The sequence below is a fragment of the Leopardus geoffroyi genome, chromosome A2 (assembly GCF_018350155.1).
Source record: "Leopardus geoffroyi isolate Oge1 chromosome A2, O.geoffroyi_Oge1_pat1.0, whole genome shotgun sequence".
Classification (NCBI taxonomy): domain Eukaryota; kingdom Metazoa; phylum Chordata; class Mammalia; order Carnivora; family Felidae; genus Leopardus; species Leopardus geoffroyi.
Window position 1 is genome coordinate 107,431,048 of NC_059331.1, and position 15,427 is coordinate 107,446,474.

General features: G+C 36.9%; 1 protein-coding gene across 10 annotated transcripts in view; it reads right to left on the bottom strand.

Moving 5' to 3' along the window:
- Nucleotides 1-866: 866 nt before the first annotated feature.
- DGKB (diacylglycerol kinase beta) overlaps nucleotides 867-15,427 on the bottom strand; it is a 714,685-nt gene continuing 700,124 nt past the window's right edge. For all 10 annotated transcript variants that reach the window (XM_045494973.1, XM_045494971.1, XM_045494970.1 and 7 more), the window contains one exon: nucleotides 867-4,710. In XM_045494973.1, coding sequence (XP_045350929.1) covers nucleotides 4,603-4,710 — 108 coding nt within the window. In that variant the 3' untranslated portion in view covers nucleotides 867-4,602. The remainder of the gene's footprint in view (nucleotides 4,711-15,427) is intronic.

The following is a 15,427-nucleotide window of genomic DNA, read 5'->3' on the forward strand; positions in this document are numbered from 1 at the left end:
CACAAATTATTTAGAAAATTGACTGTATTTAATCCTCACAGCAACCCTGAAATAGGTTCTGTGTTTATCCCTATTGTACAGATGAGAAAACTGAGGCTTAGACAGATTGAGTAACTTTCCCCTAACCTATATTCTATAAAACGTGCAGCTAGGAATAAAATTTACACTCTGTCCTCAGAACCTTCTTACAGCTCCCAGAAGCGGATTTACCTTGAAGTTACCTCCTAGTTATCTTACTGGCATCGGCCCATTCAAAAACTTAAGGAATACAAGGAGGAGGCAGCAGGCTAGTCAATCACGTGGCAGAGTCGGAGAATGCTATCCCGGATCTGGGGGCCACCACATCCACCAGGACACCAGAGAACACCCTGGGTAGCCAATCTTGACCTCAAGTAAGAAGGAACCCAAAGAATTGCAACATTTTATTGCTTCAACCCCTTTGCAAAATATCCTGTACCTAGTCAGTGCCCATGAGAGGTCCGCTGAAGTCAGTTACACAAAATGAAGGTACACATGGGTTTCATCCAGATAATTCGGTATAAGCCCTCAAAGAACCCCTGACCTAATCTTTTAGTCCAGACAGCTCTACCATCCAGTCTGTTGCTATTCATGGGATCTCTGAGACTGTTGGTTTTATATTCACAGTGGCATTCTGGGGCCAAAGCAGCACAAAAGAGAATGGTACAGTTCTTAATGACACAGAATTCAGTTGCCAAATGCCCAGACTCCTTCCTCCCTCACAAAGGACGAGGGGGGGCTGGCCTGGTATTCACCAGATGTTCAGTGGGGCATCCTGATGGCAAATGCTCGACAAATTCACGTACACACAAAATCTGGCCAAAATGGCAGGAAGGAATGACACCTAATGAGTGGTTAACATTTTTATTTCAAAAAGCAGGATACTGTATGTAACACTTTCTGAAAAATAATTAAGACACTGTAATTAAATGGCTTCTATGTTTTTAAACACAGTAAGGATGTACAGAATCCTTGAAAGGTGCATTTATTCAAACTTTATTTAAATAGAATGCAATTCAGTCGGGAGACTTAAGGGGTAATGTCTGCCTGTCACAAAACAGAAGCTCTTTTGTGGGTTTTGCTTGTTTATTTATTTATTTATTCATTTATTTAAATTTTACATCCTCAACATATATTACAAGGGCTTCATCGTTTAGTTTAGAATATACATACTGTATTTGAATAATCGTTTGTGGGTTATATGTGCCATGAAAGGTACATTTTCCTTTTTATAATCAATAAACAACAAACTGACACAAAAAGACATGGAACCATTTAAAAGTTTTGTCTCATTCAAGTAGAATACAACCTGGGATTCAAAACAGATTCTTCCTTGAAAATTGCTTATTTCCCATCCCCCTAAAAAAGAAAAAAAAAAAAAAAGAACAAAAGGCAGAAACATACAGGCGATTCATTAGCTCTTAATCAAATTTACATTTCCACCTGCAGTAGACTACACTAAACATCTGAGCCTTCTTCTTCGTTATGGCTATAATCACATAGTCTAAACATAAAAAAAAAAAACCAAAACTGTATTAAAAGTTTATTTTCTCCACTTTCTACAAGATATCTTCTTCTTCCACAATAAACTGACTAGGACTTTTTGCATCGAGTACACATGGTATACAGATGAGTGTGGAAAAATACATTTATGTCCTTTAAAATTTCTGGGTCACGTAGACACCTCTATTCCCAACGGGAAGCATGGATATCCAGGTTTCTTCGGGAATGTCTGTTTGTCAACTCGGCGTATGGCACTGTTTGGCAACATGCCTATATGTCTTTTCCCCTGTTAATCGGACTCCTGCCAGCCCAATATTAATTTTTGCTTAAGAGTTTCATCTACTTAAAACTCTGTAGAAAAACTAGATCTACTCTGTTTAAAAGAGGTTGACTCAACCACTCAGGCACTCACCCCCACACACAGAAGAACAAATTCCATCTTGAAAAGCTAACATTCATTATTCGGTATTTTACTAAACCATAGAACTTTCAGTTTAGAATTTTCTTGAAAATATATATTCTTCACCTGAAGCTGTCATAAAAATGGAGACTATCTTCTCTGATTTCAAAACCACCAAAGTTGCTCTTTTAAAACTACTTTCCAAACCCCAGGAGTAGTGTAGTAGGAGGGCAAGCATGTCGGGAACTTTAGGAAATGAGTTGAAGACAGTAACATTTGATTCCTGCTTGAACATGTATTATTTGTACCAATGGATTGTAACTGAAGATGTAACTACTATCGGCACTAATGAGAGTTACATGGCTACCCCAGAAGTAAAGCTGCATGCTTTTACTAGAACTCTGGGAATCTGACAGGCAGGTTGTTTGAACTGTCTCAAGCCGCTGTCTCTTCAAGAGCTCGCCACCACACAGATTGTTAAGAATGATTCATCAACTGTTGCTGCCTTCAAACTACATACTATAAAAGGCAGCCAAAACATAACTGTATGTGTACTGCACATAAAATCATCTGTGGCTTCAGAATATATTTTGATACAAAGCCTGCCTGCCCATTGTACAAAACTTTGTCAATTTATGTAGAAATATTTATTACCTGTAACCAAAGATACACAAAATCAGTGTGTTTGTTATGTAACATCATGTCAGTAATGCATTTGTTACTGTTTTGAGAGATTTCTTTTGCTCCAGATTACGCTCTGCCAAATAACTTTTTTATTATTATTATTATTATTATACTAGGGCAAGTGATTGCTGTGCTACATTTGCAATTGTAATGATCATTTTCCTGGGACTGCTAAATTGTGTCTTAATTTTATTCAAAAGCTTTTATTTTCAAAGCAATTAAACTTATTGTTGATTGATATTTACCATCTAATGTTCCTGGAACACTAAAATAATACGCTTTATACATAATCTTCCATTATAGTACATTGCTTGAGAGTAGCTATTTGATATAACGGCATTCAGTTGAGTTTTCAAACTGAAGAACAAAAATTATAGCAATTTCACTTGAAATCCATAAATCCATGCACAGGATTGTGTTCAACAGAATCACTAAATGCTATTTGTTATTCAAAGATGAATGAATCAATAGAAAAACAGAACTGATAAATCATTAGTACTTTAATGCTGAGTGGAGAGAAAAACTAATAAATCATGCATTTCAAGCACTTGTTTTCCTCATGGCATGTTTAGAAACAGAAAACATGCAATGATGCGATGCAGGTCAATATGACTGAAAAATACCCAAACCGCTCAGAAAAGCATTTCATTTTATATCATAGATTTAATGAAACACCAAGGAAAGTACTATGCCATGATTTCTTTAAATGGACACTCCAACCATCCCATGAACACCGTAAACAACGATCTGGGTCATTATTTCCAAATAAACATTTGAAATGTCACAGAGATGGGAGTGGTGTAGGCTGATGGAAGAGGGCTAACTGCATGCACGATTTGCTTCAATGAGCTTAATAGCATTGCAGGTATCAATTTATTCCAGAGCAAAACTGATACGATCATTTACTATCTCAAGTGTACTTAACTGACCCATTAAAAATTACACATACCTATATTTATAAATGACCAAAAAGCAAGAAATCAGCATTTGAGCTTTGATTGTGTTGTTTGGCCTACTGTCTATGTAAGGTGAGAATTTTAATTATAATTAATGGATAATTCACTCTCTTCCAGAGTTTAAGTCATCAAAAAATTAATCATAAGAACCATAAATTTACTCCACAAAGCTAATTAATTATACATTAACCCATTTCTCTCAAGCATCTTTTTCTGAATCTTTGGTGGGAAATAGTATATTAGGCACATAGTTTAAAACATCTATTTGGTTATTGGTGTGGTTATGAATTTTCTTCTAGATCCACATGCAAAAAGGAGTAAGGCTTGTCATATTATCACACTTCACTGCCAAGTAACTTATTTCTGTTTTCACTTATTTCTGGAATTAAAAACAAAGTGAAACAAAATAAAAATCACTTTCTATTTTTTTTAGCACAAGAAAACTTTATATATCTGATATTTTAAATTCCACTCAAAAGCATTAAGATGTTGAAGAAAAACTATTTAGGTACAGCAAGGTTATCACAGACAACTATTTAATAAAATCGTCCAATTAAAAGTTTCTTTTCAAGTCATAGTTCAAAGATCATTGATGCACTGATTCTATCAGGGAAAAATATAGCAATCTACAGTGATGATCATCATAGCATTACTGATTAGTGCTTACCAATAATTTGAATCACACGCAGAATCACATTTCCCATGATATTTCCTTTTATGTTTCACATATTTGTCTCACAGGTTAGTAAATGGAATTGGGGGAGGGGTGGATGAGAGACATAAAAATCTATGGGAACACGTGCAACAAAAATATGCAGTATCACTTCATGTACACTTCTGCCTTCTTCATGCAAAGATGCCTATAAAAACGGAGACAAATTTTCTAATAGCTGAATATTACATTAGCTCGGTAACAAAAACTGTTAACCAATTCCATGATTTTGCATGAGCAAGAGAACTGAAATGGTTGAAAGGTTTCCAGCATAAGTTTCCATGGCCCAATTATGCTAATTAGATCTCTAAGAATAAAATGAAACAGGTTTATTCCTTGCTTCGGTTTCTTGTTCTTTTGACGAGAGAGCAGAACAGCCCAGTTTTTGGAGGAGGACCCATCAGCATTGGGGCTTGGTTCTTGTGTGTAATTTTTATCTAGGAAAAGAAAGAGAAAGAGAGTAATTTCCAGACAGAATACCACTTTCAGAGAATCTCTGTTAAGGTTAATAATATTCCACGAGTTACCAGAACACCACAGGTGTAAAATGTAGTTTCAGGGTGTTTGTTATTTCAAAAATAATTTTAAGGGAGATAAAAATTTGCCTTTAAACCAAATTCCAGTGCTCGGTTTTAATGAAAACATAAAGATTAACCAAAATCACATTTTAAATATCATTACCTCCACTCTCACTTGTAGTAACATCCCCAAAACTCTTTGTTTCAGTGACATGATTATCCAGTATAATTCAATGACCATTTAAAGCAGGAAAGGATGTACCATGACAGCATTCACAAGTCCAGTTACAGCCCAACATCAAGATACACAGGGTATCAAGGCAAGCCTTATTTATCTTGCTAATCAGATTGTTTCTCTCTTTCAACACGAACTGCAAGGTTTAATTTCAAAACAATCATTAGGAATGAAAGTCAAAAGTTAACGTGCGTAAAAGGTCAGAAATGATGAACTAGCTTTCTAATTTGTTAATTAATTGGTAATAGAATAGAATCAAATATTGAAAAGCCTGCTTCAAACACTTTGAGAGACAGTTCTAAAGCTACTCGTTTTGATTTCTTTGATGTAAAACTACGAATCACCTTAAATGAGACAACCTTAAAGTAGATTATGTCTGCAATTTTCTCTAATTCAAGTCTAAATTAGAGAAGACATTTTATGAATATATGCTATGCTCAAAGCTAATTGAAAGCAATTATCAAAGTGGCATTTTGTCTGTGACTTTAAGATACATTGTAAGATAATAAATGATTCTCATTATGTAATAAAAAGGTCACATCTTGCCTTTGGGCTAGTGACGCTAAGAGTTTTTCAAAAGCAATCGGAGACATTTTCTTTAGAGAACTGTGACTAATACAAGAACCATCGCTTATTAAATATCAGTTGTCACCTGCACAGCACTCGCATCAGAGATGAGTATTTCTTTCAAAAAGAAACACCACCTCATTAAAAGCTCCAAAAATATATCTCTTAAAGTGCATCCCTGACATTTTCAAGTTAAAATGAATATCCTTCACTTGTCATTCACTAATAGCAATAAAACAAAACAAAAAAAAAGTACATCACATGGACAGGATCATTAAAATCAGCACTGGGGCTTTTGGGAAATGGAGATTCACTTCATAGTCTAGAAAGACAGAAGTATGCCAAAAACCTGGAAAAATGAACAACTTTATTTAAGTCTGTAGGAATCAGGTTATTCTGGGAAGATTCAGTGTTCTTCTCTTTACTGTAAAAATAAATTGCACCTGTAAAAGGCCAGTAGGCTAAGTCAGCCCCAAACTTTCTGGATATATGATTTTATTTTATTTTTGTTATCTTATGAACTATGGAATTGACAGCAATATGCTTGTGATCCCGGACTGCACACATCTATGTAGACTGAAAAAGATCTCTCCCAGGTTGTCTCTCTTAATAATTGTTTTAGATTATGACATTGATTTTTAAATCCCCCTGAACCGTACCTTTATACAGTATCTAATGCAACATCATTACTTCATTTATTCATTTTGTAAACTTTGTTTTACCCCTACTATGCTTCAGACACTATACCAGGAACTTTTAATGAACAATGCACAATCTCTACTCCAAGAAATTCTAGTCAAGTAGGAAAAAGAAATTTAACAAGCAGGATATTGGCCACTCTGATTTTTTTTTTTAATTTTTTTTTTCAACGTTTATTTATTTTTGGGACAGAGAGAGACAGAGCATGAACGGGGGAGGGGCAGAGAGAGAGGGAGACACAGAATCGGAAACAGGCTCCAGGCTCTGAGCCATCAGCCCAGAGCCCGATGCGGGGCTCGAACTCATGGACCGCGAGATCGTGACCTGGCTGAAGTCGGGCGCTTAACCGACTGCGCCACCCAGGCGCCCCAAGCCACTCTGATTTTTAAAATTATCTAAAACCCATCGCTTTGGTTGTTTGATCATTCCTATGGTCTAAGTACACATTTCTTTCTTTATTCTAACATTATTTCCATAAAAAAATAAATCGATATATTAATTGTCTATTGTTTATGGAAATGAAAAACAACTGGCTATGTTTTCCTCTGAGGGGAGATAATGTGAATGAAACTAGCATTCATAAAATGTCTATTATGTATCTAAGCTCTTTACATAGGTTATCTCATTGGATAACTAAATGTCTTTGTATATTTGAACAGAAGCAAAAAGTACTCTATTAAGGATGAGAATGATTCCAGTCCAGGTGAGTTCTGTGTGTGGTCACAGAAAGTCTAACTGTAGTCTCCAGAAAGCTGTAGAGACTTAAGAGTTAGTTTAAGTTGAGATTGCCCGTGTCAGAGAACCTGTTTAAGAGGGCCTCTGCAGGGTGCCTGGGCAGCTGGCTCAGTCAGTTCAACATCCAACTTTTGATCTCAGCTCAGGTCCTAATCTTAGATTGCAAGTTAAGGCCCTATGTTGGGCTCGATGCTGGGTGTGAAGTCTACTTGAAAAAAAAAAAGTAAATAAAATAAACGACCTCTGCGGGACTGAAAGAATGACTCACATGCCTGTTTTTTATACATTCCACACTCTTGTGTTATTATTTTTATTTTTTTGAGAACCTGATACCTAGTAGGAAAACAACAATGAGTAAGGAGCAGATCTTATCTCTAAAGACATTAGAATATATTAAGTTTCAGCAATCTGAAGACATGAGCCATATATTTGGCAATCTTTGACTGCTTCCATCTTTCAACAACCAGGCAGTTACTTCTTAGCTGTTTCTTAACATGTCAAATATTTATCAAGCACCAGCTATAAGCAAGGCAATCTGCAACTTGATTTTGATTCGTTTGGAAGAGAATCTGAAATTTAAAATTGTGGGCACGAAGCTGGGATGGCTGCATGAAGGTAGAAGAACACTGCTTTAAAAATGCAAGATAGGGGCGCCTGGGTGGCTTGGTTGGTTAAGCGTCCGACTTTGGCTCAGGTCATGATCTCACAGTCTGTGAGTTCGAGCCCCGGGTCGGGCTCTGTGCTGACAGCTCAGAGCCTGGAGCCTGTTTCAGATTCTGTGTCTCCCTCTTTCTCTGCTCCTCCCCTGTTCATGCTCTGTCTCTCTCTGTCTCAAAAATAAATAAACGTTGAAAAAAATTTAAAAAAATGCAAGATAAATATTGTCAGTAATAGAAGAGCACCCTCCAATATAAACTCTTCACTTCTACATATTACCTATTCCTTTGCAAAGCAACAGTGCCACAAGAGAGGACCTTCTACTGTTCTACTGTTCTGTGACTCTTTCTACTTCTATCTTCCTATAACGTATTAAGATTGGGCACGTCTAAAAAGATAAACATGAGAAAATTTGATTGCAGTTTCAGTTTTAGAAATATTCAACACAAAATAAAGATGCACACGTTGAAACCAGATCTAGGATTACAAGGCAGTTTTGTTTCTACTGTATTATCAGTGTTGCATAGCGTGAGAGTTTCACTTCATAATTACAATATTGAGTGATAACAAGATTAAAAAATAGTAAGATTTTGGGGCGCCTGGGTGGCGCAGTCGGTTAAGCGTCCGACTTCAGCCAGGTCACGATCTCGCAGTCCGTGAGTTCGAGCCCCGCGTCGGGCTCTGGGCTGATGGCTCAGAGCCTGGAGCCTGTTTCCGATTCTGTGTCTCCCTCTCTCTCTGCCCCTCCCCCGTTCATGCTCTGTCTCTCTCTGTCCCAAAAATAAATAAACTTTGAAAAAAAAAATTTAAAAAAAAAAAAAATAGTAAGATTTGGCTCTTACTGTGTGCTGAGCATTATGCTAATAGTTTTACACAAGTTATTCAGATGCTGCCTGTTTCATCCATCTCTTTGAGTTGCCCTAAACAAAAGTCTATTCCCATAAAAAAGTATTATTGTTGAAGAGTATAGAAGTGAAGTATCATTTCATTAAAATGATAGAATAGAATAGCGGGCTTATATATCATAGTAGTAAATGGTGTCTATGCCTACTAGACATTTATGTTCTCCATAAAGGACCTTCTTTAGCCCAACTAAAATTGAGGGAACAAAGCAAAGTTTCCCTGACTCATTCTCCAGGCAAGTTTAGAGTGACTCACTGGTATTTTCTTTTCTAGTTCACTGTTTTCTATCACTGACTATTCTTGATACCTTTTATTATAAAGAGTAACGTTTCTTTTCCTCGGGTTATATGAACACTTTGTTCAAACTGAGTCCCTGGAGGCCCTGGCGACTCACCTAAGTGCTCTTCAAGCTTTCTGACAAAAGAGCATCCAGGTTGGCAGTGTAGGAAGATCCTGAACTTACCTTCTCCCATGGAGATACTAGATTTGCTACCACATGAGGATCATTTCCCTCTGAAATATATCTGAGAATAAGATAAACTGCTCTCCACAATAGAGCATAAAAGAACCACATTGAGACTGGTAGGAAAAGCCCCACCCCTGGCACAGCAACACACAGAAGGGAGGGATGTCACCAGACAAGCGCTTCTCCTGGAGAAGCAGGAGGCAGGGATTGGTTCCCCACATTGGGTACTCTAGCTCCTGGGATCTGAACCAAAGAGATGAATCCCAGAATGTATGGCTTAGAAAACCAACGGGGTTGACATTTGTAGTTCCCAAAGTTAAAGGAAACTGAGATTCCCCTCTTTTTTTTTTTTAATTTTTTTTCAACGTTTGTTTATTTTTGGGACAGAGAGAGACAGAGCATGAACGGGGGAGGGGCAGAGAGAGAGGGAGACACAGAATCGGAAACAGGCTCCAGGCTCTGAGCCATCAGCCCAGAGCCTGACGCGGGGCTCGAACTCACGGACCGCGAGATCGTGACCTGGCTGAAGTCGGATGCTTAACCGACGGCGCCACCCAGGCGCCCCGAGATTCCCCTCTTGAAGGGCTTGCACGCTGTCTTCCTTGCCTTGGGACCCAGCAAAACAACAGCACTAAAAAGCACCTACACTATACGTGAGGAAGATTCATTTGCTGATCTAGGGGCATGGGCTGGAGGGGCAGGGGATAGTTGAAATGCTCTCTGGAGACAGAGGCACTGGAAAATAGATGTCACTGTTGCACTTTCCCCATAGCCTACTAGCACAGGTGGATGACCTTGGATATGGCACCCTCTTGCTGCCTTGCTGATATGGACAGGGGCAAGTAGTTGCGGTAGTTGCTGACACAGGAGGGCATTGGTGGTTACAGTGCTCCCCTTCTCTCTGACTAGGGTGGGCAAGCACAAATGGTCATGGAGTCCTCGTGCTCACTAGCTAAAGTCTGGGAGAAGGGGGGACTGCAACACTTCCCAGCCCTCGGGCTGGGGCTGGTGAGTATGAGTGATTGCAGCATTCTCCCATTCCAGTGCATGCACAGACATGTCACTCTCCAGCTGCCTTGCCGAAACCAGTGGGCACACACAATCCACACATTTGGACACCCCTTGCACACTTGGCCCTGGTGGCCAGGAGGCCTAGCAATCCAGAGCTCCACAGCACTGTGACAATTGGAAAGACAGTTCTTGGCAGTCTACCACCCCCAGGGCACTGCACAGACAGCAGACTGAAACACAACCCTAGTCTTCCTGTGACAAACGCCTATATCTAGAGGCTAAGAAGTACTCCCAGGGAATGTAAGTGGGGAGACACCATCCTTGAGCACCACCATGGCCTTGCTACAGCTCCACAAAACTTCCCAGAAAGGAGCTTCTACAGTAATCTGAAAACCCCAGTTATGCAACTGTCACCCAGGGGACACCTCCAGATCTCCTGGTCTGCAGACCAGCAAGGATTACATATGGGGCCCCACTGACTTTAAACATTTGCATCCTTTAAAAGCTGTTTCCTGAAAGTAGATGCTAAATGAGATTCCTCCTCTTGGACTGCTGACAGGTCTTGGCACACACTCAACAATTGAGACATACCAAGAATAAATTTTGTGGTTTAGAAAATCACAAAGGTTCAAGAGACAACCAAAATCTAGGGCAAGGTTAAATAAGAAGGATCATCACCTACACAAGGCCACTCCTTCAAGATGGGGAGAGGTAGTTGTTTTCACTTAAAATATAGAAACAAACACAGAGTCGAACAAAATGAGAAAACAGAGAAATATGTTTAAGATGAAAGAACAAGACAAAACCTCAGGAAAAAAAATACCTTAACATTGCAAAGATAAGTAATTTACTTGATAAAGAATTCAATGGTGATCACAAAGATTCCGATGGAACTTGAGAGAAGAAAGGATGACCATACAAAAACTTCAACAAACAGACAAATAAAATTGCATGGAAAAAAATAACAAACGGAAGTTACAGAGTTGAAGAATACAGTAACTGAACTGAAAAATACGTTAGAGGGGTTCAACAGCAACTGAGTGAAGCAGAAGAAAAAGTTAGCAAGTAAGAAGATGGAAGCAAGTAAGAAGTTAGCAAGTAAGAAAGCAATGGAACTCAACTTGGAACAACAGAAAGAAAAAAGAATTTTAAAAAGTGAAGGTAGCTTAAGGGACCTATGGAACCGCATAAAATGATAATATTTGCATTTATAGCAATCCCAGGAGAAAGGGACAGAAAAGTTATTTAAAAACTAGTGCCTGAAAACTTCCCTAAGTTAGAGAAGGAAACAGACATCAGGTCAAAGAAGAACAGAAAGTTCCAAATAAGATGTATCCCCAAAGAGCCAAGCTAAGACAAATTATAATTAAAATCTCAAAAGTTAAAGAGACAACCTTAAAAACAGCAAGGAAAGAAAAACAAAAACAAAAACAAAAATCAACCTTGTTATACACAAAGGAAATCCCATAAAACCATCAAGAGATTTCTTAGCAGAAACTTTGCAAGCCAGAAGGAGGTGACATGACATATACAAAATGCTAAAAGGAGAAACCTTCCAACCAAGAATACTGTACTCAGCAAAGTTATCATTCATATTTTCAGGAGAGATAGAGTTTTCCAGAAAAGACAAAGCTAAAAGAGTTTATCACTATTAAACTGCCCTTACAAGAAATATTAGAGGGGCTTATTTAAGCTGAAAGAAAAGGATATTAGTTAATAACAGGAAAACAACAAAAGTAAAATTCTCACTGTAAAAAGTAAATATAAAGGTAGTAGATGAATCAGTTATAAAGCTACTAAGAAGATTAAAAGACAAAAGCAGTAAAATTAACTAAGACTATAGTAGTTATATAAAATAAAAAGATGGAAGAAGTGACATAAAAACATAAAATGTGGGGGGCAGGGTACAAATATAGAGTTTTTGAATGTGTTCGAATTTAAGTTGCTATCAACTTAAAAATAAACTGTTACATACATAGTATGGTATATACGTGAATCTCATAGTAACCATGAAACAAAGACTTACAGTAAACGTAAAAGTAAATGAGAAAGGAATCTAAACATAATACCAAAGTCATCAAACCACAAGGAAAGAGAAAAAGAAATGAGAGAAACAGAGAGTACCTACAAAAACAGCCAGAAATAATGAAGAAAATGGCAATACATACCAATCAATAGTGACTCTAAATGTAAATTGACTAAATTCACCAATAAAAAGATACAGAGTGACTGGAGAGATTAAAAAACAAAACAAAACAAAACAAAAAACAAGACACACTTAAGTACTGCCTACAATAGACTCAATTCTGAAGTAAGGACACACACACTGTAAGTGAAGAAATGGAAAAATATCTTCCATAAAATTGAAAAGAAAACCAGTGTAGCTCTACTCATATGAAACAAAACATACTTTAAAACAAAGACTGTAGCAGACTGCATAAAGATATAAGGGTCAATCCAGAAAGGAGATACATAACATTTATAAATGTATATGCACACAAAATAGAAACACCTAAATACATAAAGCAAATATTAACAAACCTAAAGGGAGAAATTAATAGCAATACAATAATAGTAGGGGATTTTAATACCCCCACTCACATCAGTGAATAGATCATCCAGACAGAAAATGAATAAGGAGACTTTGGTCATAAAGGACACATTAGACCAGAATGGACTTAGTAGACATACAGAACGTTCCATTGAAAGGCCACAGAATACACATTCTTCTCAAGTGCACATAGAATATCCTCCAGGAAAAGTCACGTTAGGCCACAAACAAATCTCAATAAATTCAAAAAGAGTGAAATCATGTCAAGCATCTTTTCAGATCACAATGGTATAGAACTAGGTATTGATTACAAGAAGAAAGCTGGAAAACACTACTTACACATGGAGATAAAACATGTTACTGACAAATATTGGGTCACAGAAGAAATCAAAGGATAAATTAAAAAAAATACCTAAAGACAAATAAAAACAGAAATATGATATAACTAAATCTATGGGATGCAGCAAAAATGGTTCTAAGAGGGAAGTTCATAGCAATGCAGGCCTACATCAAAACATAAGAAAAATCTAAAATAAATGATATAATTTTACCCCTAAATGAATTAGAAAAAGAAGAAAAAATGATGCCTAAAGTTACTAGAAGGAAGGAAATAATAAAGATCAAACTGCAAATAAATGAAATAGGGACTAAAAAGGCAACAGAAAAATATAAATGAAATTAAGAGCTGCTTCTTTGGAAAAATACACAAAATTCACCAACCTTTAGCTAGACTCACCAAGAAAAAAATACAGAGGACTCAAACAAAATCAGAAATAAAAGAGGAGGGGCGCCTGGGTGGCTCAGTCAGTGAAGCGTCCGACTTCGGCTCAGGTCATGATCTCGTGGTTTGTGAGTTCGAGCCCTGCGTTGGGCTCTGTGCTGACAGCTCAGAGCCTGGAGCCTGCTTCGGATTCTGGGCCTCCTTCTCTCTCTGCCCCTCCCCCACCTGTGCTCTGTCTCTCTCTATCAAAAATAAATAAATGTAAAAAAAATTGAAAAAATAAAAGAGGAAAATTTACAACTGTTACCACAGAAATACAAAGTATCATGAGACTACTTGGAACAATTATACACCAACATATTGGACAACCTAGAAGAAATAGATAAATTCCTAAAAACTTATAATCTTCCTAACTGAATCATGAAGAAATAGAATATCTGAATAGTCCAGGTGGCTTCACTGGTGAATTCTACCAAATATTTAAAGAAGATTTAATACCTATGTTTCTTAAACTCTTCCAAAAGCTGAATAGAAGGAATGCTTCCAAATTTATTTTAAGAGCTAAAATTAATTACCCTGATACCAAGACCAAAGAGAGACACCACACACACAAATTACTGATGAATACAGATGCACAAAATCCTTAATCAAATATTAGCAAACTAAATTCAATACTATATTGAAAAAGTCATACACTGTGACCAACTGGGATTTAGGGATGCAAGGATGGCTCAATATCTGCAAATGAATCAATATGATGCACCACATGAACAAAATGATTAACATGTAATTATTCCAATAGATACAGAAAGGCATCTGACAAAATTCAAAATTCAAGCTGAACCACAGCTTACATCATACTCAATAGTAAAGAGCTGAAAACTTTCCTCTAAGATCCAGAATAAGATAAAGGATGCCCATTATCCCTGCTTTCATTCAACAAAGTATTAGAAGTCCTAGGTGGTGCAATTAGGCAAGAAAAAGAAATAAAAGGCATCCAAGTTGGCAAGGAAGAGAAGTGAAAGTGTCGCTATTTGCAGATAACATGATACTACAGATAGAAAACCTTAAAGTTTTCAACAACAACAACAACAAAAAAACCTGTTACAACTGAAGAAATGAATTCAGTAGAGGTGCAGGATACAAAATTAATATACAAAATTTTGCAGTATTTCTAAACACTAGTGATGAACTATCAAAAAAAAAAAAAAAAGAAAATGATCTCATTTACAATAGTATCAAAAAGAATAAAAAATCTAGGAACAAATTTAACCAATTAGGTGAAAGACTTGAAAAGTAAAAACTAGAAGACACTAATGAAAGATATTGAAGAAAACACAATAAATGAAAAGATATTGCATGCTTATGAACTGAAAGAATTAATATTGTTAAAAATGTCCATATTACCTAAAGCAATCTACAGATTCCCTGTAATTCCTATCAATATTCCATAGCATTTTTCACAGAAGCAGAAAAAAAAAAAACAATTGTAAAATTTGTATGGAACTACAAAAGATCACAAACAGTCAAAACGATCTTAAGAGATAAGAACAAAGCCACAGGTATGATGTTCCCTGATTTAAAATATTTACAAAGCTAAGGTACACCAAATGTTATGGTATTGGTAGAAAAACTGACACACAGCGTCAATGGAACAGAAAAGAGAGCCCAGAAATAAATTCATACCTATATGACCATGAATTTACAACAAAGGAGGCAAGAATACACAATGGGGAAAGGACAGTTTGTTCAATAAATGCTGTTGGGAAAACTGGACAGCCACATGCAAAATAATAAAACTGGACCACCATCTTACACCATATACAAAAACAAACTCAAAATGGATTAAGGACTTGAATGTAAAATCTGACCATCAAATGCCTACAAGAAAACATAGGCAGTAAACTCCTTGACATTAGTTTTAGCAATGCCTTTTTGGATCTGACTCCAAAAGCAAGGCAAAGAAAAGCAAACAAAACAAAACAACCCCCCCCCCCAAAATAAGCCAAATGAACCAAATAAACACATGTATGGCATCAAACTAAAAAGCTTCTGCAAGCAAAGGAAACTATTAGGAAACAAAACAAAAAT